We start from the raw sequence: 27,098 nt of genomic DNA, 5'->3' as shown, positions 1-27,098 counted from the left end.
GTTCAACTTCAGGTGGAAATGTGCCTACCAGCAATTCATGGTTTTTTGCTGCTCTTTGGATATCTATAGAAGACTAAACAGTGCCACATTTATTATTTAGATATTTAATTTAGAGGTTACAGGTAAGTTTTAGGAAGTAGATAAATTCATACATATAGAATATATGAATAACCAGAATGAATTCTAATTGTTTTAAAGAAACTTATCATTGAATACTCACAATTAAAAGAAAGAATATTCACAATTAAAAGAAAGTTGCTCTTATTTAGGGAGGTATATGGAAATCGTTAGCTAAGCATCATTCTTAGAGTATTGTGTTCTCATCCAGTGAAATAAAACGACTGCTTTTATTATATCATTGTCTTTTCTGCCCTGCAGGGAACAACCTATCTTCAGCACTCGAGCTCACGTCTTCCAGATTGACCCAAACACAAAGAAGAACTGGGTACCCACCAGCAAGCATGCAGTTACTGTGTCTTATTTTTATGACAGCACAAGAAATGTGTATAGGATAATCAGTTTAGATGGCTCAAAGGTAATTTCTATTTACTTTAATATTGCTCTTTAGTTTTATCATTATTTAGTTTTATTCAGATTTCGGGGCCGGTGTTTGGTGTTTTTTGTTTTTTTGAGATAGAGTCTCATTGTATAGTTCAGGCTGGCCTTGAACTTCTGTAATCCTCCTGCCTCAGCCTCCCAAGTGCTGGGATTGTAGATATGTATCGCCATGCTCAGCTAATTTGAAAACTTTTAAAGTAAACTGATAGTTAAAGTAACATCAGTTTTTATTCATTAAATTGCTTGGATTAACTACTTTCTTACATTCTTTCAAAATATTCTATTTGTCAGGCAGTATGCTAGATAGTAGCAATATAGTAGTACACAAAATAGATATGACCTAGAATACCAGGACCTAGAATTCTTTTCAGATACACTTCCACATTAGTCAGTTTTTTCATTATGGTAATGAAATACCTGGCACAGAGTACTTATGAAGGAAGAATTGTATTTAGTTTTAGTTTTGGAGGCTGAATGTCTAGATGACATGGCATTAATTTAAGAATGGCAGGTTAGGGACACATGGAGTGATGAGTGACTGGGAGCTAAGAGAATTGAGGGGCTGGACTTGTTTCTTCTATAAGAAACCTTCCATAAACACTCTAAGAGTCCATGAGAATTGCCTTCCAACATCACACCCTAAAGACCTGAGGCCCCTCCACACTGCCTACCTTTGAAGGTTCCGCGTTGCCTCCCTCCAGCTCTGTGACCTTTGGGGTAAGTAGTTAATTGTAGCCATGCCATAAGAACTTATGTGGATGATTAGGCAGTTCAGAATCCCTAAGTTGCAGGAAGTCTATCAGCATCAATGCTAAAAGGAGCACAAGGACTGAAACCCTAAGCATTTATGTTTAGGAGTGGCAGATGGCATAAGACTTAAGAGCAAAGACCGCCTGCCTGGGTTTAGCTCTGAGTGACACCACAAGTTACTGAATATTTTGACTTTGAGCAAATTACTTCTCTGAGCCCCCATGTTCTACATACTGGTAGTTATTAAAATATTTGTAACTGCAAAGCACTTAATTAGTGCTCTGGTAGGTAGAGTACCCTTCAAAAGGGAGAAAAATGCCCCCTTCCAGTATTATCAGAGATAGAACCCAGAGCCTCACCTGTGCTGAGTGGCCTCTTTGCTACTGAGCCTCAATCCTAGTAGTGAAAAATCCATTTTGTCATCAGTAAGTTCCATATAACTGATTTAAATAAAGAAATTTCAAGCATCAGTTTATGGATAGTATAAAAAGATGAAGTTCTCATTTTTCTTTTTCAAGCTTCCTAAAGCCTTGTGGCTATTCCAACCCCCCACCCTATATTTTAGCAATTCATTATAGAAGAGTAGAACTTAGTGCTAAACTGTCTCATGAATTTTCTCTCATATTAATAGCCATATGGTCTAAAGCTATTTAACTTCTGTGTGCCTCAGTTTTTTATCTGTAGAAGGGAACTAATAAAAATACCTACATTATTACACCATAACATTGTTGTGAAAAGTAATAAATTTAAGCAAAAGTACAAAGTGTGATACTAATTTCTATACAAACACTTGCTACTATTAGTAGTATTAATATTAGGCTATTGACTATATACTACCATATGACCTTTTAGGAATAAAAGTTAATTTAATGGTAAGCTTTTAATTTGATATTTCATTATGTTCATTTCTTATCTTATTAGATTATGACCTCTAAGCTATTTGCACTCTATGTCTTATACATAAATGACTAACCTGTATTAACTGAAAAATTGACCCTCTTCATTTTTTACTTGGAGGACTTAAATAGTAGTAATTGATTTCTGTCAAGCATTATTTAGTAAAGAATAATTTGTACATCTTGTAACCGCCTTCCTGAAAGCAACAGATACTACCTCAGGCTTTATTTTGTTTTAATTAAATTTATTGGTACATTTTGAACATTCATAATGACATATTCATCATGAGGAATTTGTACCTGTTGATGATATATACATATTTTTTTCCTCAGTAACTTTTTAGAGAAAAAAGGAAAACAGAAAAATGGGTAGAAATAATACAGAATTTCAAAAAAAACCAGTAAGAAATAACTAGTTGATAAATGACATTTTGTTATCTTAGAAGTAGTTGTTCAAGTTACAAAATCAAAGCATAAAACGTGGACAGTCAAACAATGACATTACAAACCATTGTGTTTGATGAACTAACAAACAGTAGCATGATTTTCTATCTTGCACACTTATACATACATATGGTTATATCCTTTAGAGCACTTTCTTTCCCTTTCATTATTACAATATCTGTTATACATTTTGGATCTTATTACTCTTTCAGTTTTTTATTATTATTTTTATACTAGAGAGACAATACAATATTTACAAATGTGAGTCTGATTTATTTTACTTATGAGGATAGTCTCCAGTTGCCTCCACTTACCTATAAAAGCCTCAAGAGCATCTTTTTATAGCTTAGTAATATTCCATTATATAAAAATACCACATCTAGGGCTGGAGATTTAGCTCAGTGGCATAAGCACTTACCTGACAAGTGTGAGGTAGTGAGTTCTAGCCCCAGTCCCACCCCCCCCCCGCAAAAAAATACCACATTTTTTTCTTCCATTCTGCAGTTGATGGGCATTTGGATTGTTTCCAATATTCAGCTATTACAAATTGTGCTGCTATAAATATGGGTTCACACAGATCACTGTGACATGACCTTTTCAATTTTTCTGGGAAATTACCCAGGAGGAGAATAGCTGGATTGAATGGAACTTCCAATCCTAGTCTTCTGACAAATCTCCATAGTGGCTGCACCAGTCTACACTCCCACCAACAGTGGAGAAGTATTCCCCACCCCCCCCCAAGCCTCGCCAACATTATCAGTTGATTTCTTGATGGCAGCCATTCCTTCTGGAGTGACATGAAATCTCTGTGCTGTTTTAATTTGCATTTCTTGAATGACCAATGATGGTGAACATTTCTTCATGTATTTATTTGCTGTTTGTATATCTTCATCTGAGAACTGTGTGTTCATCTCAAATGTCCATTTTTGAAGAGGGTCTTTGAATTTTGGGGACTTGATGTTTTCAATTCTTTGTATGTTCTGGATATGTCTTTTATGATATATTTTGATTCCTCTTTTTTCTGAATACCCCCTTCTCATTTCAACCCCTCTTCCCCTATCTATTTACAAAGCTTTATTTCCATTGTAACCTTTTCTTAAAATTTTTTTTACCTCAGGCTTTAGAATGTTGGTTTTACCTGTAAAAACCTCGAGTTTATTGTTCTTTAAATGGATGTAATTAGAAACCATACTCATAAGTGAAATAAATCAAACTTGCATCTGTAAACACAGTATTGTCTCACTAGTGTAAAAAACTGAAAAAGTAAATAAGATCCAAAAGTTACACTAGATATAGTAAAAGGAAAAGAAACTGCTCAAAGGGAAATTTTATTGTTTGATCAATCTTGCAAGCCGGTATCTGGTAGCCTGAGCAGTTACTTTGCAATATAATTCCTGTCATCTTGTTTTGATATCCTATATTGCCATTGTTTTTTGTTGTTGTTGTCACTTTGCTTTTGTTGTTTTTTAATTGTTTGCTTCTTGATTTTTCTGTTTTTTTTCCTCTTCAAAATAAAATAGAATTTTGGAGGGTGGTTTTGTTGTTGTTTTGTTTTTTTTCCTTCACTTGAATCTTTAATTTCTGTATTTTGTCTCTTTGGCCCAAACTATAAGTGAAATGCAGTTTTATTAGATAAAAGATTAAATGATGTACTGAAGTAAAGATCAACTAAGTAGCCCCATGTCCAAGAAAAGTAACTGTGGAAATGATTAAATAGATTTCAGTTGCTAACAAACCTTAAACAGATTAAAACACTTTCTTTTTTGAAAAAGCAATTTGATGATTAAGTTGTCCTCATGTGAACTATTGCTTTTGGCAGTTCCGTTTCTGAATATATTAGAATCTTAAGTAACTTGTGAAAAAATTGTATACTGTTCCAACAAAATCTGTCTTCTATAGCACAGTTGTATTTTCTGTGAAATTTTCTTTTTCTGGCTACTTTTCTAAACTGATGCTGTTAACTACAGAACTTCCATTTTTCTCCTGAAGGAGGAAAGGTTTATTTGACTCACAGTTTATAGATGTTTCAGTTCATGGTCAGCTAGCTGCAAGACAGAGTGGCTTGGCAAAGAGGCATCGCAGAGGAAATACAGTTCATGGCAGGCAGAAGGCAGCAAGCAGCACACCAACAAGCTGCAACCATTATCCTGTCCTTTACATCCTATCCAGGCTACCCACCCTTAGGGCAGGTATCAGTCACAGCCAGGGTGGGGCATCGTTGATCTTAGCATGGCACCATTTATCAACCCCAGCATCACACATCATAAGTCTAGCTACCTCTGAAAGGCCCCACCTGTAACCACATAAGACTTCAGGAAGACATCTAGATATCAGCAGTCACAATATCTAAAAGAGTTATCTAAGAAAAAAGACTGCCACTAATCTCTGTCACAATACTTATCCTCATTTTAAACATACTTAAGCCATCTTCTTGTCACTTTTTAAATTTTAAACAGAACAGAACAAATCAGAACAGAACAATGCAAGCAACACATGACTTCAAAACAAGTCAGGACATCAACAGTGGCTACCATAATGTTTCTTGTTTTCTTTGAAATAGTTGTTTCTACCTTGACACACAATAAATTCAAACAAAACAAAACAATATAAAACCAATCAAAACAAAATGAAAGCATTATGAGACTTCAAAACAAGATAATAGGAAATCAACAATGGCTACCATAATGTCTCCCATTTTCTTCCAAATAGCTGTCCATACCTTCACATATATTGAAATCAGATAACAGAAAACAGACTAAAACCAATGAAAACCAAAGAATGAAAGCATTATAAGACTTCAAAACCAAATAACAAGAAATGAATGATGGTGGAAAATGTCTCATTTTCTTCAAAACACTCATCCATATTCTCACACGTAATAAAGTCAAATAAAATACAACAAGAAAACCAATCAAAACAAAAGAATAAAAGCATTATAAGACTTCAAAACAAGATGATAGGAAATTGACAATGACTTCCATAATGTCTTATTTTCTTCAAAATAGCTGTTCATACCATCACACATAATAAAATCAAGACAAAACAGTACACAACCAAAAAAAGACTGAAAGCATTATAGGATTTCAAAACAAGATAATAGGAAACCAACCACGATTACCATAATACATCCCATTATGTTCATAATAGCTGGTTATATCATCAGACAAAGTAAAATCTAACAAAAAACACAGAACAAAACCAAACCTAACAAAATTGCGAAAACAATACAAGAGTTCAAGACAAGGCAATAAGAAATGAACAATGGTTACCACTTTCCCCTAGTAGGTGTTTTCCCCCATCATTTTCATAATATCTATTGTGCGGCTGGGGATTTAGCTCAGCGGCATAAGCACCTGCCTTGCAGGCAGGCGGTCGTGAGTTCGGTCCCCGGTACCGATAAAAATGAAAAAGACCAAAAAAAAAAAAAAAAAAAAAAAAAAAAAAAAAAAATATCTATTGTGCTTTTTGGACCCCACTAACTCCTTCAGTTTTTATGCTAGGATTTACCCATATGAGTTCAAACTGATTAGCCCATGAACATGATCTCCAGTTGTATCCATTTACCTATAAGAGCCTCGAGATTATCCTTCTTTATAGCTGGGTAGCTTTCCATTGTATGACAATACCATATCTTTCTTACTCATTCTGCAGTTGATGGGCAAGTACCCTTTCTTTGTTCTGGCCTCCTGTCACATGGAACAACTGTTTTCTCTCCTTTGATTTTCAGTCTGAATTTCCTTTCCAGTTAAATGTGTTTCTTGTATACAGTACATTGAGGGATCTTGTTTCTTGACTCAGTCTCCATGTGTTTCTTTTTATTGATGAACTCCTGAGGCCATCTACATTAATGGTTACAATCAGCATACATTGGTTTGTCTCTGCCACGATAGCTCCTGCTTTGGCCTTCTACTTTTCCCCTGTCCTGTTTGGTGATCCTCCTCTGCTGCTGTTCCTGGAATGCTCTTCCATGATCATCTTTATCTCTCTCTGGACTATCCTTCAGCACTCTCTGTAGGGTTGGTTTGATGGTTATGAATTCCTTCATTTGTTCTTTATTATGAAGAATCTTATTTTTCCATCAATTTTGAAAGATAGTTTTGCAGGATATCTCAGTCTGGGCTGGAAGTTGTTTTCTTTCTGGATTTGAAACACTCCAAACTCTTCTTGACTTGATGGTTTGTGTTGATAAGTCTGCCATGATTCTGATTGGTTTTTCTTTATAGGTGATCTGTTTCTTTTCTCTAACAGCTTTTAATATGCTGTTCTTGTGCTGAATTTGTGGAATCTTGATTATTATATATCTGAATATAGATTTGCTTTGTTCATGGCTACTTGGAGTTCTATATGCCTCAATTATCTGCATGCATGCCAGATCCTTTTCCATGTTTTGGAAGTTTTCTGCTATTACTTCTATAAATAGTCTTTTTGTTGTTGTTGTTGTTTCATTTGTGTTGACCTCTGCTTCTTCACTGATACCTATCACTGTTTTTTCTTTGTGTCATCTTGCAGCCATTGAATTATTTCCTGGTTTCTTGTTATTTTTAAAAGATCTTTTCTTTCATGATCACTAGCTGTTATCCTGTCCTCAAGGTTTGAAAGTCTATCGTCAGATTCTTTCAAACAGTTTTGCTAGCTTTTCATTGGCTTTTTAATTTCTTTGAATATTTTAATATCTCTTTGAATCAGCTTCATGTATTGTAATTTCTTTCTATATTGTTCATTCAAGCTTTCCATCATTTTCCTAGGCTCTTCTTTTTCTCTATGTCTTCTTTAGATATGCTGAGCAATTCTTTCATTATGTTTGTGATTTCTTCTTTTACCTGAGACATTATTTCTGATTTGACTGCTTTCACAGTCTCATGAAGTTGTTTCTTTATTTCACTTGCTATCCTCTCTAAAGATTTCAGGTGTGTGACTTCCATTTTTTTCCATGACTATATCTCCCAGACTTCTTCTGTGTGGACTGGAGGTCTGAGATTGCCTTTTGCTCCTTCATCTTGACATTCTCCTGGGTTCCTCCCAACAAGCTGGTTTGGGGCTCCAAGAACTTCCCACGTTGGCTGCCTCTTCACAGTGTAGGGTGATGGGAGAGGCACCTGGGTTTCTCTGACCCCAGGTTTACAGAGAGGTAGCAGGGGATGGGGCAGGCTTCTCTAGACCCATGTAGCGATACTGGGGCTTTCCCAGTGGCCAGAGGTATGTTGGGCTGCTGCTTTTCTCAGCTTGCATGTCTATACCAGGATTCCTGTGATGGTGGCAGGCACACGAGGGTGTGTTTGTCTGATTCTCCCACTGGGTGATGGCTGCCTGAAGGAAGCAAAACTCTCTGATGGTGGCCTATAGGTGCACGGGGCTTACCTGGCTGTGTGTCCCTGATCAGGCTGGTTGACTGCGGGAAGCAAACTTTCTGATGGCGTTGGCCAGCAGACAGAGACGAATCTGTCTGGCTCTCTCTGCTCTCTTCTTGTCACTTTTTGAAGCAGTTCTGGAGTCCTATTTCATGAGTGTCTTCAGTTATGACTACAGTACTTACCTGGAGTAGTTGCTTTGTGGTAAGCAATACAAGTTAGTGCCTGCCCTGTGTGCACAAAATTTGCTTTAAGGTTTTCTGATCATGCTGCTTGAGGTATTGGTATGACCAAGGCCAGGAACAGGGTGCTTTGTGATCTGTGATGATAAAACATTTTTAAGTTTTTCTCATAAAAGTACAAGATCTCCAGGATTGAGAGATGTTTTAAAATATTAAAGTTTTTCTTTTAAAAGATTCATAGTAGCCTTCTACTGAAAGAAACTAAGAATAAACATTTTAAGTGTGGAATTTTTTTAAAGTTTTTCTTCAGTCACTAAAGAACAAGTAATATAGAGGCTAAGAAAGGTTCAAAGTAGAGATTATATGAACTCTTTAACAAAGCAGAAATATGTTCATTAATTCAGTGGGGTCCAAGATCAGCAGCACATTGATCTGCTTTCTTAGATGCCTGTAAAACCTGTTGCTGCCCCACTTCTTGAGAGTTACTAGGATCTCATGTAAAAATGCCCTGTTTCCTTGAAGATACTACTCGGGTTGCAGATCATTGTACCTCAGAGAACCCTGAAGACCCTGGTGTCATAAGCAGTGCCAGGTAGTCTTTATCTTCCCTCCTACCCTATCACACACACCATGGTCTTAGGAACTTCATCCCATGTCCCACCATAATTGTCAGCTATTTTTACTGGTGCACCAGCCAACTCCTCCTAGAATAAAGTCCACAGTACATTGCCTCTCTCTTAAATTTCTAGAATTGTGCTTGGCATTTTAATAGGTACTTAGTCAAAAAAATGTTGAATAAAATGAATGTTCCTTTGCCATTGTGAATAAATTTTTTCTATTTAGTCTTTCATTTAATGATAGCCCTACAAACTAGTGGTTAGCTATATTTTATATGTCTAAAATGATAGGCTGAGAGAAGCCTTTTTTTATTGGAGCTATATAAGTGAGTATTGGGCTCTTACATAATGATAGATAATACATCTACTTATTTCTGAAAGAAAGGGGCCAGTTCTGTTTTATTAGCTTCTGTAGTAGGACAGATTATAACTTTGTCCATACCTACATAACTCATAAACATTTTACAATAATCCTATTGTTCATATGGTAAACAAATTTAGCTTTGTTCAGAAAATACTTTATTTCCATTCAACATTTAATAGTTCACCAGATAACTGCTTATGGATTTGATATGTATCTTCTCATTATTGTGGAACTCTATTTTAGAGGGACTAACTAAAAATAACCTTCTACTTTTCTAGTACTGGCAGACATTATGAATTAATATTATAATAGTTGAAATTTATCATTGTCACTAAAGTTAGTACTTAATAATATTGCTAAAATACTAGTTTTTAAAGAAATTATATGTTAAAAATTCTTTGGAGAATCAGATCAATATTTAAATAGTATTAAGACTAAGGTCTATTTGCTTCTAATGAGTATCATTCAAAATTAATAAATAGTGGTCCTAAACACTCAAAAGGAAGAATCTGACCACATTAAAAACTGAAAATTTTTTGAATTCTAGTAATACTTGTTATACTGAAATTTTTGTTGGAGTACCATTTTATTTATAGTTTTACAAGAAACTCTTTATTTCCACATTGTCACATAAAATGCTAGAAACTATTTCTACCACTATTTATATGTTTAACATTTTGACTCACTAATGATCCTAAACCTTTGTGTGGCTAAATGGTTCTTTATTTAAATACCGGTTTCTCATTTTTGACTGGTTGTTCATACTTGATTTCTTTTTTAGGCAATAATAAATAGCACTATCACCCCAAACATGACATTTACTAAAACATCTCAGAAGTTTGGCCAGTGGGCGGATAGCCGGGCAAACACTGTTTATGGCCTGGGATTCTCCTCTGAACATCATCTTTCAAAAGTAAGTTAAACCATGAGGTCTGAGTGACAGTCGTCGTCTTCAATTCATATGTCTTAAACATATAAAAGCAAGTGGAGTGTATAAAATAGTGGAGGAATGTATTTAATATTCTCTGAACAAGTGGGACCTTAGAGCAAGGAGGTAGCACTCACTGATCCTTCTGTCCCTTGGGAAATGTCCCAGACACATCCAAAGCAGTCACTATCAGGTGAGAAGGACTTGGGTGGTTAATGTTTGTGAGATAGGAAGTAAACAGTGGGATTATCACTTCCTAAGAGGTTTAGTCCATAATCACACTTTCCATTGGAAATCATCTGCAAGATAGGCAGGTACCAACTATTCTAAATTGTGGAAACTGAAGGTGATAGTGATAAAGAGTTAAGTTTTTTGATGTGACACCAGGCACATATAAATTATTATAGTTTTTTTTCTTGCGGTACTAGGGATGAACCCAGGGTTAATCCCATATTTGAAATACTTCATGTGTGATTTGGTATAGACAGCTATGTTGGCTTAAGAGTTGAAATTGTTCAAGTTCAGGGTAATCAAGATTATATATATAGACACTGTTACTGTTTTCATTAAATTTTAAGGTCTATTACAGAAATTACTCAAGTTCTTAAAACTGAGTTCTTTAAAAAAATTTCATACTTTTGTGAACATTTATTGACTTGAAGTTATAACTAGGTATAGTTCAGTAGTTCAAATAGCTACTTTGAGTTTTTCTAGTTTAGTTATAAACATTCCTTAACCTTGATGTTTTCAGGTATTTTTATCTTTTTGATACAAATTAATAATTTAAAACTCAATTTTATGACTTTTAATTTTTGCTTTATGATATAAATCATTCTCTGTAAGATGATTAAAACAAACACCTGTGGACTAGAACACAGCTCAATATAGAGCACTTGCCTAGCATGTGTGGGGCCCAAGCTTTAATCTCTAGTACCAAAAAACAGATGAATGTTGTTTGATTCGGTTTCCTTTATGCATATCTTCTTCTCTGAATATAGATCTTGAATTGTGGTACTGGTTTGAGTTTTAGATTCATAGTATCTCAGCGTAATAAGAACACAGGCATTCAGTTGAACATTGATATTTAATAAACAATTGCTTTGAAAAATTATCTGTTTATTATACCTTTGGCATTACTAAGAACTTTCTTAGAACTTTTCTTTTGGAATTTTCTATTAAAGCCTATAGCAAAAAAGAAAGACACAGAAAGAAAGGGAAAAGACTATATTTCATGTGCAGAGTATCTTGATTTTATGACAAGAAATTATAGATTAATTTATCAGATTTACATGGTATGATTTTGGGGCTCAAAGATTTTTTAATATAAATTAAGATCTTAATTACATTTTTCAAGTTACTAAGCAGCTAGATAATGTAGGAAAGTAGTAGTTACTCAGTTCTGTCAATTATGCTATTTCTTATTTGATCCCCTCCCCTCCAGAATGGTTTTTATTTTTAAGAACTTTTCCTCCTTTTTGAAGTTAGCGTATGTTTTACCCAGTTACTACTATCATGAACTGTAGTGTTTGAGAGCAGATTGAATATTGGGAAACAATGCATAAGCTCTCGGAGCCAAATCACAGGAGCTGATGCCAAGAGCTTAGATTAGTATCATTAGAATGTATTGATTCAAATGTGACAAAATGATGATGTGTATTCCAAACTATCTTGAAGACTTAATTTTGTTTCTTTGCAACCTAAGGGGCCCAAAGGACTTTAAAATCACTTACATAAATGAAGCAAGCATATATTATTAAAAACCATGTGTGAATCAAAGCATGTGTGAACAAGGATTTGGAGAAGGCTCTGAGGGCAACTGTAGATAAACCCTTTCAAAACAAAGACAGCAGCGTCATGAAGAAATGTATGGTATTATTAGGGTGACTGATGTGAGCAAGCGTTCTTATAGTTACTTGTTTTTATAAAAACTGAAGCTATGTTTTTCTGTTGCTGAAAACTAGGGATATAAAAATTAACAATAGTTTAGCTATGCATTAGCTGCTTAGAAATCTTGACAAATGAACTTTTAATTACACAGTGATATTATTAAATGTTACTATTTATAATACTGAAAATGAAATGCCTTATGTGTGTTTATATGTTAATAATACCTAACAGCATTTTCTGAGTACTTTGAAAAATTCAGTTTTCTCAGATAAACAAAGCATAGTATGCCTCTCTTTACTGATTCCACCTCCACCTTTATCTTAGTAAATTATTCCTGAACCATGAGAGAGGTATATAAATAAGCTTTCTGACATCTAACTCTTTGCTGTACATTGATGTTTTAAGTGAGATTTGTAGTACTTGACAGACAACCGATGTTTGGTGTTAGATGTCTTTTTCTGTCATTTTCATGTTACAAGCTACAGTTGCGCTGGAGTTTATGTTGCTTATATAAGATTCAGTTATTCAGAAATGAAAGCAGACTAAGGTAGAGGTGGGTACTGTGACTGTTTATTTGATTAATATATACAGTCTTTATCCATTCAGTTTGCAGAAAAGTTTCAGGAATTTAAAGAAGCTGCTCGGCTAGCAAAGGAGAAATCGCAGGAGAAGATGGAACTTACCAGTACACCTTCACAGGTAGGTATTTCACTCCTGTTTTTGTCAGGCTTGTTTATTTTAGATGGTATCCTTTACAACCAGTTAGTAAAATTTGGGAAATAATGACAAAATTAATTTCCAGTTGGACATAACATTATTCTTGTTAGTTAATCTTTCTTGGTAAAGAAATATTTCTGTATGTCAGTGTCTACAGGAGGATCGGTGGGAGTTCAAGACCAGCCTAGACTCTACAGAGACCTTGTCTCCAAAAGACAAAAAAAAAAAAAAAAAGAATTTAAAAAAAATATTCAGGGGCTGGGGATTTAGCTCAGCGGCATAAGCACCTGCCTTGCAAGCAGGCGGTTGTGAGTTCGATCCCTGGTACCGATAAAAAGAAAAAAGAAAAAAAAATTTTTTTAAAAATATTCAATTTAGTAGGGCTAGGGATTTAGCTCAGTGGCACAAACGCCTGCTGGGCAAGCACAGAGTTGTGAGTTTGATCTCCAGTACCAAAAAAAAAAAATCCAGTTTAATATATAATGTACATAACAGTTTAAAAGCAAAAGTTCACAGATTGGCCTGTGTTTGTGTTCCCTATTCTTTTATGTGATGGTCAGGCAATTCAACCATAAGAGAGGCTTAGAAAAACAAAAATGTTAGTATATTCACAGATCCTAGAAACTGGGCCGTGGTTACCATGCAGAGCCACATGGGACATTTCGGGAGGTCCAGAGGCAAAAAGCAGGAGTAAAGGAAAAATCACAGTGGAATTTCCACTGGAAAGGTAAAGGGGTGGTGAAGGTAGTTTAGGATTTGCCAGTTTGAATAATTTCAACTCTGGGTGATTAAGGCAAAGGAATATTGTCTCTGAAGTATACAGGCCAGACAGGAGGTGTGACTGTGGGCTGGCTAGTTGGATTTCAGAGGTATGTGCTACATTGGTTTCGGGTCCTGACCTAGATCCCTGATCTCCCAAACAAATGTACAGCAGAGGCTCAAATAAAGTGAGGCAACTGGTATGATGTTAGGGCTCTAGGAGGGTCAAAACCCTTTAGCTGAGCTTGAGACTCTGAGGACTAAGACAAAGATATTTTTGGACCTACCATTCTTACTAGGTCCAACAACAAAGGGCAGGGAAACTGAGGAAAGCGTGGGAAATGAGCAGGACCTTGGGAGTCATTTCAAAGACTTCTTCAAGTAGTAAATTACACCAATTTAGGAGACCTGTCTTATCTCCAAGATGACATTTATGGTAGGATTGAGACTGCAGTAGTAAAATTCCTTCACCTGTGGTCTCTATTTACTTAGTGTTAGAGCCAAGGTGTCTTCAGCTGTGGCCTTATCTTGCCCTTTGAGATATCTCTGGCCTCACAAGCCACTATAGGCCTCAGCCAGGACCAGTGATTCATAGATGTTCACTCACTATGAATCAGCTCCTGTTGCCAGGCAAGGGGCCAAGGCCTAAAACAGACTCACTGATAAACATAAAAAGCCAATTAGTTAATTTTAAATCCTGCTCAGAGCCCCTGGGTAGTGGTCTCCAACACAATGGGGCCTGGATATCCGTAAGAATTGGCGAGGGGCATGGTTGTGTATGACCTTAATCCCAGACTCAGGAGGCTAAGGCAGGAGGATCACCTTGAGTTCAAGGCCAACCTGGTCTACATTGAGTTCAAGGCCAGCCTAACCTGCATAATGAAACCCTGTCTCAAAAGAAAAAGAAAAAAAAAAGTATTAGGTACTCTGGGAAGAGAATAGTTTCTCCTTGACCAGAGGTGTTCTTTAAATGTCAAAACATGATAAAGTATAGAAAAAAATTATAAAATATAAATATATGTCTGTTCTACATGATGTTATACTATATAAAAGCTAAAACATCTTTTTGCTTAGTATTGAGGCACAAAGTTTGTCAATTTTTTAAAAGTATCAATCACATTTTCCCTTTAATAACCTGTCCATCTGAATTTTTCTATTTTTAAATAAAGCTCACTAAATAGTTTCATTTCAGTAATTTTACAAATATTTTAAAGTATGATTCATATAGAATGCTGATTATTCAGCTTTTCAATAGTAGACTTCCTAAAATTAATTTTTTATTTCAAGTGTAGTCTGAAGAGCAGGGCCTCGCTTTGTTCTGTGCATTCTATGGTAACGTTTCTAAAGTGCACTCTACAGCTTTTATAAAGAATCAGGTGCTGCAAATGTTTCTCTGGAATAATGTCAACAGTAGCAGATATATGTGGATCTTTCTTAAAGAAAATAAGAATTGCCTGGAGGAGCCGGGGATTTAGCTCAGTGCTACTGCACCTGCCTGGCAAGGTCAAGGTCCTGAGTTTGATTCCCAGTAACCACCCCCCCCAATTAATTGCTTTGAATATAGCCAGATGGTTGAACAGTTTAGAAAATTACTTGTGCTTTATCCTTCCTACCCATGGCATCCAACTCTACTTGTAAAATACAAGAAAAGAGTTGATTTTTTTTTTAGTAGAAATGGGTGACTTTTTAAGTTTAAAGTGCATATTTTGTGACAGACTGAAGGTTTACTCTGAAGTGAAGCCAAAACTCCATTATAACTCTGTACTTACAGTGACCTGAAATGAGGTCAATGATTATTTTTAAACCTCTCTTGAATCTGCATTCTTTGAGCACTCTGATAGTATAGTGAGACTTAAGCGGAGAAGTCCATTTATAATTAACTACATTTCAGAAGTGCTGATTCCTCCGGCAATTTTATCATTACAATAAGATGAGTCAAACAACACACTCAATAAAAGTATACTCAAAGGATTTCAATAAAATTGTAGTAGATTAAACTTTGCCATTTCTCGGATCATAATTTAAATTTTTAATTAGTTGTAAACAATTATAGGTTCCTAAGATACTAGCTACAGCTTGGTGGAAGGAATGTCATTATGCCTTTATTTTCATCAAAAAAATATAGCAAAAATGTTTCTATTTGGCTGTTTGACACAGGGTGTCACTCTGCATTTCAGGCTGGCCTTCATCCCTCCTTTCTCAGCCCCTGGCGATATGAAATTACAGACATGTGCCACCACACCCAACTATGTTGTATTTTGGAATTATTGTGAAAAATAAAGAAATATCTTAAATTCATCCACGTTTGAGCGCTTGTTTAGGAGGTTCTAGCAGGGAAGCACAGCTACTCGTATGCCCTTGACCAAGGAATGCTCCTCCTCTATCAGTGGTGGTCATCCTCTTTGACCAAGTGCTCAGCTTTCGGCAGAAAATCAAAATATATGGACTGTAATTTATCTTTTCAAACATTCAAAATCTGATTGTTAGTTTAGTGTACAGAAGCCAGAGAGAATAGTAACAAAAGATATTTACTTCACTTATTTCATCTTCTCCCTTTCTTCCCCCTCTGTGTGACAAAGTAATATCTCTATTTCATTTGAATTGTATGGCCCTTGACAACTTCTCTCCTACTCATAATATGCTAGTTTAATTCAATCTGCTGAATTAATGCTCTGCCCAAAAAATAGATTTACTCAGGAATTCAGCAATAGAATAGTAGATACTTGTTTAAGTGGAATAATTGGTGACAGTATGCACTTGCCATAGTTTTTGTTTTTATTTAAGGAAGGTATAACAAATGAGTTTTTGAGCTGAAGATGTAGCTCAGTGCTACATTTTTATCTACCATGCTTTACGTCCTTTGTTCTGTACCCAGCATTGCAATTCAAAAGCTTTGTGTGGGAGTGGTTAATGAGTTTTCAAATTGTTATAACTTGAGCCCCGGTATAAAATCCAAGGAGGCAAGAGACCGAAAATTTAGTGGCAAAGGCTTTATTTTCAGGCCTGGCGACCAGTCTCCGGGAGCCAATTTGGAGACCGTCCCCTAGAAGCTGAAGGGAGGACTTTAAAAAGGGGCTGGAGGAAAGGGCGGGGGGAGAGAAACAAAGAAACCTGTAGAGCCATCAAACTTGTTGACCCGAGTCTGGAAACTGTATTGCTGTCTATTTAGCTCTGACAGTCTAGGGAGTTTCTGGTGTTTTTTAAATTACTCCCATCCTGCAGACTGACATTATCTCAGAGTGGCACGTCTGCAGCAATATTTGGAGAAGAAAGTGGAGAGTTAATTATCTCAGGACAGCTTGTCTTCACTAGTGAGTGCGAAGGGGTTACAAGTTATGAGAGGCTGGAACTTAAGTTTTACAAAGACCTGATATCTAACTCATTTGATACATACAGAGCAAAAGGAAAGCACCGATTGGGGTTTGGGCCATAGTATTACCCGGTAATTTGTTTAAGCTAAGCAGTTCTTAAAATTGGGGCAGGCTCATTTTACAACAGATCATCACCGGGTCGGGGGGAGGTCACCAGAAACCCAAATTCTTTATGGCCTAGATAGATAGGTGAGGGGAGAGGGAGGCAATAAGGCGCCATACAGAACAGAAAACGGCGGTAATGTGTCAAGGTCAGGGTAAAGGGTTAAACTCACACGCAAATCTCTCTGCACACAAGCAGGTTACTTTAAACAAATGTAAATTAATTGCCATTTTAGTTTTCCTTAGCTCTTTAGCGGAGAATAGAGGCTCCTAGCAGTGATTAACAACCCTTGTTAGCTTGTTTTAGCACAGCTTCTGTAGTTTGTAGAGAGCAACAATGGTTAACATATCAATTAGGTGAGATTCTTGCAATTCTTTACAGAGGAGAGTGTTGCTCAACAGATCAATTAGGTCCCTTAACATATCAGTTAGGGAAAAAGGATAAAACAAACACATTTAGTAAGCCCCTATACAGGTTTGCTATAATACACATATAACAAAGCTATTTTCTTAGGGTACAACACAAATCACATCAGCTTTGACATAAATCCTGTGATCATGAGAAAGTAGTTGATATCAGTGTGTATATGAGCAACATTATTCTATAGAATTGTTAACAAGAATGAGTTTGACAGTGTCAGTGTCAGGTCATGGTTAATAATAGGGGCTCTATCCCTTAGTAGTTTTCTGAATTTATGTAAATTTCTATTTTTCTCTGCTGTAAAATTGGAAGAAGAACATTATGTTTTAAGAGAAAAAGGAAGAGAAGAAAAGTAACAGTATGTGTTTATTAGGTTACTGTGAGAATTAACTGAGGATTAGAGAATGCTTAACATACAATAAATGCTCAATAAATATTGACAACTATTGGTGATATGATTGTAATGATGAAGACAGCGATATATAGCCTTAAATAGTATATGACTCATAAGTTATGTAGAAAAATATAGATTCCTTGTTTGCATGCAACCTGCACTAGCATTTCCTAGAAGACTTGCCCGAATACAAATCATTGAATGTCTTTCTCTCCAGAATGTCTTTTTTTTTGTTTGTTTGTTTGTTTTGTTTTGTTTTGTTTTTTGAGACAGGGTCTCACTGTGAAGGTACAGCTGGCTTTGAACTCACTATGTAGCCCAGGCTGGCCTCAAATTCACAGCAATCCTCCTACCTCAGTCTCCTGAGTGCTGTGATTATAAGTGTGTGCCACCGTCCCTGGCCAGAATTTCTTACTTAACAAGCCTAAGAGGGGCTCAAATGCTTGCATTTCTAACAACTTTTTAGGAGATACTGGTATTCCTCGCTTCAAATGAAAAGAATCTGGCATTTTGAGCATAGTTAGCCACTCCCTCACTAAGACTCTTAAACTAATCTTATGATGGAGAGAATTAAGTCAGAATGAGCCTAACACAAGCACTGAGGGTCAGGAGACGTAAGTTCTCTTTGATTTTTTAATTTGTTTCTATTATTTTTATTGAGTCAAATCCTTGGCTAGCTTAACTCTTCAGCAGATCAGAAAGTCAACCTTGATTAATTTGGTTTGGCCTGTCTTGTGGAAAAAATAGGCCTCATTTATACATATGAAAGTTGTTAAGGTCATTTTTTTTTGTTTTTTGGGGTTTTTTTACTGGCTTCTTAAATCTTTTCTCACTAATTAAGGTGGTCCATGACTAACCAAGTGGTAACATTGTTGATTACTTTCCCATTATCCACATAGTAAAATCTGATTCTTTTTTTTTTCTTTTCTTTTCTTTTGTGGTACCAGGGATCAAACTCACAATCTCGCACTTGCCAGTAGAATCTGATTTTGTTCTAAAACAATTTTTTGTTGCCATATTATACCTAGAAGACTTGCCATATTATACCATAAGTTTTATTTGTGCTTTGGCTACCAGTGAATGGAAGCAAAGAGGTTTTTGGAGAAAGATACAGTAAGAATGAAATTAAAGGTTGAAATAGAGGTTCTGCTGACAATCGAAAATAATTGAGGTTAGCATCCCTGAGGTAGTGGTGCATACCTGTAATGCCTACACTAAGGAGGCTGAAGCAGGAAAATCATTGCTAGTTCAAGGCTCATTCTGGTTCATATTAAATTTCATTTATTGAAAAAAATTTTAATGTATTGTCCAGAAGGGTAAATTCACTGTGTTGGGAAATCTTGTTTCAACTATAAATAAGGGAAAATTTTCTGAGAAAACCGTTTCCAAGTGCTAGACACAAGCTGAAATGCACTAGTGTTGGTGTATGCTATATTATAGAGGTATTTCTGGTTTCTTTTCTGAATAACTATGAATTGAAAAATAAGGTATATTAAAAAATTTTATAAACTTTTTAAAAATATAAACTTTTTTCAGATTTCATTCTCCCCTTTGCCTTCCTTATTCCTCTCCTTTTCTCTTGCATCCCTCTCGTTATCTACTCCTTCCTCAAAAGAAAATCACATCTTGAGTTTGTGTACCATCTTGTTTTTCTTCTAAAGTAATTCTTTGACTGTTTTATTTTCACCAGTTAGTTACATTAATCCAAAGGTTTTTAAACTTTTTAAAACTACATACCTAAAATGAATTTCATGTCCATTTCTAAGTTGTATTATATTTAGATCAGTTGACCTGTGAATTGCTTTGGCTTCAAAAACTTGTTTCTTCTTGGGTATAGGCACATGTCAGCTACTTGAGAGACTCAGACAAAGATCTTTAAGTCTCTGACACGTGGTAATTTGTTTCATATAAAAGGCTGCTTCAGAGTCAGTTTTAATCCTAAAATTACATTGTATGCTTGAACTAAAGTGTAACTCGTTTTTTCTTCCCCACTCTTTTTCCTAAAGGAATCGGCAGGCGGAGATCTTCAGTCCCCTTTAACACCAGAAAGTATCAATGGGACAGATGATGAGAGAACACCTGATGTGACCCAGAACGCAGAGCCAAGGGCTGAGCCAGCTCAGAACGCATTGCCATTTTCACATAGGTACAGATTTGTTTCCACAATCATGATTAAGTAAGATATATAAATAAGAAAGTTGGTTGGTTTTCAGACACTCTCAAAATCACAACTTTGAATGAAAATTCCAGGTCAGAGTTCTTTTATTAATTTGAATATTGTTGCCTGGATGGACTGGAGCAAACATTCTCTTTATCTGTGTGGAAGGAATATGGTGTATTGAACTAATTACAGAGAAACTGCTTGTAGGCAAAACAAAATACTGTAAATCCTTTCTACCTTTTTTGTTGTTGTTGTTTTATTGTTGTTCAGTTCTTTCTTTTTTAACATTGTCCCTTAAAGGCTTCCTGGGTTAAACTGGTTTCTAGTTTCCTGTATGTTCTATAAAGGTAGAAGTTTAATTTTTTTAGAAAACAGGCTTTCTATTTTAAAATTAATTTTTACCATAGCATTAGGGTGATTTCACCATGTGATTTCACAGAAGGAAACAATTAATTAGAGAACCTTGTAGTACAAGCTGGTTAATGTTAATGGTTGATTTATTTTTGTGTACCAGTGGGAAATAAAGCTTAACTTGCTTCTGAATTTTAAAAGAATTTGGTAGTCTTCAGGAATAGTTGTCCTAAATGTGTTGTAAACCAGTTATAATAATTATTGGCCGTACTGTGATGTTTTTAGGGTATAAAGAGGCCTATTGTAATATTGCAAATGTTAAAAAAAAAAAAAACTATAGGTAATTTGTCTTAAAGTTAATTTTTATTTGAAAGCTTTCACCAAATAGTGTTAATTAAAATTAAGAAAAGTTTTCTTCTGTTGTACATTTTTCTGGCTAGCCACTTTTTAAAAATCAAATGCTCTAAAATTACAAAGTAAGATATTTCAAATTCTCTTTCTTATGAGAATTTCTACTTTAGTTTAAATTTGTTGAATACTAGGGCACAGAATTAAACATATTAGACATTAACATTGAGGGGTCTTGATCAGGCTGAGGAAGAAGAAAAGGTAAGGGTTTTTGGAATGAACAAGAGAAAACTATTTGACTATAAAGCTATTCTAATTTGCCAGTTATAATGTGAATAATTCTGAGTAAAGTAGATAAACTTATTTTGGAATTATAATGGACTTCATGCTAAATACAAAATTTCTAGTTATTTTAACTTGAAGACTGTGTTCACATGATTTGTTAAACTATTTTTCCAAGATTGTTTTGTAATCTTACAAAAGATCATATTCTTTACTACACATAGTGATGTAGTTAGCATGCAGTTTTTAAACTACTTACATTGAAAGAAGGAAAACTTCCCTTTCCATTAGGTTATATTTAATATATCTATTTAATAAATAACACCAGTGAACATAATTATACTTGATTTCTTTAGCACCTAAATTGAGCCTTGTGCATTGAATACTGTGATATTTATTTATAAATAAACCCTTTTTAATTTAACTTTTAAAAAAAACTATTTCTGGTTTATTTTCTTCACCTGAAATTCTCTAAATGTTTTACTGTTTTGTTGGTCATTAGTATTTGGTATTACTTACCTAGGATTGGTCTTCATCAAATTTCTCTCTTTTTATAGTAGTCTATTTTTTTTTTAATTTTATTTAAGAAGAAAAGAAAAAAAAAGCAGGGAAAGGGTACAAGTTATACAGATTTACAGAAAAAAAAATGAACAGTAGGAAATCACTAGTTAATGGATTACACATTGTCATCTTAGAAATAATTGTTCAAGTCACAAAATTAAAGCTTGTAAAGTGGACATTCCATCAATGATACTGCAAACAGTTCTGTTCATTGATCCAATAAAACTCTGTGATATCATTTTCTATCTTATACACTTAAATATACATGCAGTTATATAGTTTGGAGCACTTTCTTTTCCTCTCTTTTGTACCATGACTATTACACATTTTGGGTTTCATTGCTCCCACGGTTCTTAATACTTTTTTGGAAGAGAGTAAAACCAAATGTGACATAACAGAACAGAATCGGTCAAGTCAAAAGGGTGGACATAATAGATAATGTAAAAACATAATACAAGGTGATCAACAATGGTTACCATAATGCCTCCCGCTATCTCTAATAGAATTGCCTATATCGTTAGTTATAATACAATTGAACAAAACAGTAAAGAATAAAACCGACAAGACCAAAACATTGGAGACATTGTAGGTCTTCAAAAGTAGATAAAAGTCAACAAGAATGGGCGTCATAATGAATCTCATTATCTTCACAGCTGATGCCTAAACTTTCGAACCTGATACTATCCAGCAAAACAGAATAGGGGAACATCAGTTAAAAACCAGATGGTGAGAGTAATACAGGGCTTTAAATCAAGGTAATGAAAAGTCAAAGTGGGTTACTATAATATATCCTGCTATTTTTTTTCCTTTAATTAAAAAGATAAAGATAAAAAAGTAAATAATGGAGTGGAGATTGAGATAAAAGAGGGCATAACAACGAAACAGCGCAGATCAAAACATAACCATTTAAGCAGAATAGTGTTTCACCACCAGATAACCCTGACCTAAAAGTAGTTACCATATTGTCTCTTTCTTTGAAATCCTTGAGTACAACTTCGTATACTGTAGCATTAAGTATATCAAAACAATGTAAAACCATTCAGAGAATGACAGCATTACAGAGTATTTAGAATCGACTAACAGAAAATGAACAATGGTTTCTGTATAAACTCCTTGTCTTTAAAAGGTTTTTGCTTATACTATTGTACATAATAAAATCCAGTAAGATACAGCCTATTTAGACCATTGGAGACAGAAGGACAAAAGCTAGATGAGACTTCAAAACAAGATGATACTAAATCAGTATTACCTATTAAGATGTCATTTTCTCCAAAATAGCTGTTCCTATCATCCAGTCTTCTCTGCCTCATTTCTGTTGAGCTCTTTTTCTGTCAGTAGCTGTCAGTTTGTCTTCTTCATTTTGTTCTCTGCTCCATTCGTTGTGGCCTCCCCGCCACTATTTCTGGGTTCTTTGTATTTTTCTTTTTTTAGAATATCCTGCAATACTTTCTGTAGAGTTGAATTGGTGGTTGCAAATTCCCCCAGTTCCTCTTTATCCTGGGAAGCACCTTGTTTTTCCATCAATTTCCAGGGACAGTTGTGCAGGATATCTCAATCTTGGCTGGAGATTATTATCTTTCAAAGCTTGAATTATTTCCCCCCACGCTCTTCGTGATTTGATGGTTTGTGCAGAGAAATCTGCTGTAATTCTGATGGGTGTTCCCTTGTAAGTGGTCTGTTTCTTGTCTCTTACAGCTTTTAATATTCTGTTCTTGTATTGAATTTCTGGAATTTTTATTATTATATGCCTGGGTGTTGCTCTGTTTGGGTTGTAGGTAGCTGGGGTCCTGTATGCCTCATACATCTGAGTATCTTTACCTTTTGCTAAATTAGGAAAATTCTCCTGGATTATTTCTGTGAGTAGCTTTTGTAGTTCACTTGTTTGTGTCCCTACTTCTTCTTTTATGTTCTTAATCCTCAAGTTATGGATCCTCTTCTCATCTTCTTGTCTTTGTATTATTGCTGTTTGTTTCTTTGTTATTTTTAAGAAGTTTTTCATTTCATTCTCCCATATTACAAGTCTGCCCTCCAGTTCAGATAGTCTGTCCTTAGTTTCTTTCAAGTTGTTATGCCAGTCTTCGATAGACTTCTTAGTATCTTGGTAGTCCCTTTGAACCTGCTTCACGTATTCTATGCTTTCTCTGTTTTCTCCATCAAGCAATTCTCCCCTCTTTTTCTGTTCTTCCATTCCACCACCTGTTTTTTCTTGGGTGGTACTTAGCATTTCTCTAACTATTCTGCATACTTCTAGCTTCAGGTCGTTGATAACTTCATTCCTGAATTAGTCTATGAGGCTCTCTATATGGTGCCTTATGTGTATTGGTGCGGTGTCTGCTATTGCCTGTTTCTCAGAATTGGGGGCCGAGGAGCCTTTCTTGTTGCTGCCTCTTCCCATGCTGCCTCTTCTTCTCTGTTCCTTATATATGCAAGCTTATATAAGAGGCCCAGCTTCTCTCCCAGTCAGCCACAGCCTGTTCGAATTGCGCCAGTTAGGTGTTCCCGCTCACCATTGCGCACCAGGGAGTTACGGACCAGGCAGCCTACACGTCTCCCCTCCCAGCCACCGTCAGGCTCTGGGATCTGGGTTGGGACAGCCTACCAGGTCCGCTGGCAGCATCACGCAGGCTAGGCGCTTTTCACCAATCCCGTCCGAGAGGGGGATGTGTGGCTGGAGTCGCCACCGCGCCCTGCTCCCGCAGGACTGCTCGGGCCCAGAAAGTCCTCTGCTGGAGTCAAACTGTGGTAGAGTGTCAGTTTCTCTCACTCACCTCACCACAAGTCAGTGCACGCCTCCCTGCCGTTCGCAGATTGCCGTTCTCAGAGCTTCTGCACATCTCTCTCCTTGCCGAGCTGATGTAGAGGCAGCCAGCCGCAGCGCGGCGGGAAACCCAAATCGCGGCTTACAATGGCGCGGGGTCCAGCCTCCACACCTAGGCTTTTCTGTTCCTGTTTTAGCACCAGGACTGCATTCCAAGTTGATTTCTCTCAGCCCAGTTCGTTCCTGAGTCAGCAGAGCATATCTCCACCTGCTTATGTCTCCTTAGTCCGCACCATTCCTGGCTTCTGAGCTGAGTCTTTCAGAGAGCCTCCGGTAGTTGCTGTTATCTGTCCGCCATGTTCTCCCGGAAGTCTTATAGTAGTTTAATAAGAACCACTTTGAATCACTTTGACTACTATAATTATAGGCTAACCTTGGAAATATTGGACAGTTTTGAATATAAAGCTTAGCATGTTAATTTAAGCTGCTAAACATTTAATTATGTTAAAGACATTATATACTCTTATAGTTTTTCTTATTTTAAGAATACTTAAGGCCAAGTGTGGTGGCACATGCCTGTAATCCCAGCGCTTGGGAGGTTTGTTATGAGTTTAAGCCAGGCCAAACTACAGAGTAAACCTGTCTCAAAAAACAAACAAACAAAAAACCTTAACTACGGAAGTTTAGAAAATTTATTTAGATTAATTAATATCCAGCTAGTTTCTAGATATGTAGCACTTGCCTAGCATTCTCAGTGCCCTGGATTCCATCACAGCACCACAAAAGAGAGTGCAAACTGATTCAGTAGTGTGTACTGGATTATGGTGTAAAATTTAAAGGTTAAAAGCATGTGCCTTTGGCATGTGTGAAGACTGAATCCCAGAATCTAGGTGACTTGTCCTAGGTCACATAGCTCATTAGCAGCAAGTTGGAATCAACCTCTCAGCTATTTTTACTCTAGTATGTACTATCAGCTTGTAGTATATTTCAGTCAAATACCCAACACAAGCCCACTGTGTGTCAGGAAGTTTATAAATGTTCCTATCCTGGGAGACCTATGTACAAATAATCATTGTTTCATGAATTAAAAACAAAAATATTGAGATTAATTTTATTTAAATTTATGCTCTCACATGTTTAAATTGGATATATTATTATTTTTTTCCCATAACAAAGGAAAACAAGTAAAATCTTATGTTCTTAAGAGTCAGCCAGGGATAAAGAAAGCTCAGCAGCTCAAGTGCTTGTCTGGTAAGTGCCAGGTCAGAGTTCGATCCCTGGTACGGCAAAAAAAAAAACCAAAAAACCAGCCTGGCAGGGTGGTGTGCACCTGTAAGCCCAGCACTCCCAGCACACAGGAGGCTGAGCAAAAGGATCACCACAGGTTGAGGCCAGCCTGGGCTACTAGTGGGCTCAAAGTCAGCTTGAACTACCTAGCAAGGCCTTGTCTTAAAAAAAAAAAAAAAAAACAAAGAAAAAGTCTGTCTTCCTTCCTCAGTACTTGTTTTAATGAAAAAGAATGAATAGCAACAAGTTATTGCCAGGGTTTGTCTTTTCTGGTTGATTCCATTTTGCTGCTAATTAAGGAAAAAATCACAAGAATGTCTATACTTAAAAAATACTGAGTACATAAGAAACAGTAATCTAGTCAATCAAGTTCATTATGAAATGACTGCAATTACAGCTACTTCCACTCTTCTTTTTTTTTTTTTTTTTGTCTTTTTCCTTTTTATCAGTACCAAGGATCGAACTCACGACTGCCTGCTTACAAGGCAGGCGCTTATGCCACTGAGCTAAATCCCCAGCCCCTACTTCCACTCTTCTTAAAATTCAGATTTTATTCTTTCATCTCATTAATGCGTTAATTAATATACCAAAAGGAAGCTTTGTTTTTTTTTCATTTAGCTCTAAAAATTTTAGTAATGCAGTTATAGTTTATTTTGTTTAAAATTTTCTTATGTCATTTGGAAGATATAAGCAAGATTTTATAACTTTATAATATTTTATTTTAAAATTTTTCAAATATATGTATGCACCAGGATACCATAATGGACTCCCATAAACATATCACCCAGATGTAACAGTTAAAAATGACCTGTATTACTTCATCTCTACTGCTACCTGCTACTCTACCACTCTTTTACTGTATGTCAAGTCCCAATCATACAATTTCATCCACAAATACTCTTTAAAATTTAATTTTAAAGTTTAAAAAAACTTAAGCGTTACATTTTATATTTAATTCAGTAGCATCATAGATTACTTTGAATCATTTACTACTGTGATTTTTTTATTCTGCTGAACTAAATTTTAAGTGCAAGTATTATGCTCAATAATTTTTAGTCAAGTATTGTACTGTTTTATGTATCAAAAACTATGCAAAGATAGTTTCATTGAATAAGTTTCAGTGAATTAATACTTATGTACTTTTTTTTAAAGAGGCAAGAGAATGGTTTATTAGGTGAAGATTTTAGACAGAAACATGGGAAACACTCAAGGATGGAGTGCAAGTGCTCAAAGAAATGAGGCACCTTAGTTACTTCTTTAAATGCTTTAAATGTTTAGGAATGTGTGAAATAGGGAGATCATGAGAATTAAATGTTACTAATTTATTTGGAGAAATGTTATATAGAAAATTTCTATTTCTTTCTTTAATAATTATTTCTAACCTAAATGATAGTACTCTTTTAGGACTGAATAGATACACACTGACCCACAGATGTCTTAAGGCAGCCTTTGAGCTGATAGTCTTAGACTAGACGTGAAGTAAATACTAATAGAAGAGTGCAAGGTTTTCCTCTCTTCCAAGGAACAGTTGTTTGCTTTAGAGTGTCAGCTGTGTGAAATTCCAGGACGAACTTATTTTTTGCAAATAATAAGCAATAGATTTTTCAAAATA

General features: G+C 35.7%; 1 protein-coding gene across 6 annotated transcripts in view; it reads left to right on the top strand.

Moving 5' to 3' along the window:
• Homer1 (homer scaffold protein 1) overlaps positions 1 to 27,098 on the top strand; it is a 167,340-nt gene that overhangs the window by 41,993 nt on the left and 98,249 nt on the right. For all 6 annotated transcript variants that reach the window (XM_063258414.1, XM_063258413.1, XM_063258415.1 and 3 more), the window contains exons 2-5: positions 379 to 535; positions 9,941 to 10,072; positions 12,581 to 12,673; positions 19,745 to 19,884. In XM_063258414.1, the coding sequence (XP_063114484.1) occupies positions 379 to 535; positions 9,941 to 10,072; positions 12,581 to 12,673; positions 19,745 to 19,884 (522 nt within the window). The remainder of the gene's footprint in view (positions 1 to 378; positions 536 to 9,940; positions 10,073 to 12,580; positions 12,674 to 19,744; positions 19,885 to 27,098) is intronic.

Source organism: Cavia porcellus, unplaced genomic scaffold, assembly GCF_034190915.1.
Source record: "Cavia porcellus strain 051 isolate PalLab524CR breed Dunkin Hartley unplaced genomic scaffold, mCavPor4.1 scaffold_11, whole genome shotgun sequence".
NCBI lineage: Eukaryota > Metazoa > Chordata > Mammalia > Rodentia > Caviidae > Cavia > Cavia porcellus.
Note: the sequence above shows the minus strand (reverse complement) of the source record. Positions and strands in the feature narration are given on the sequence as shown.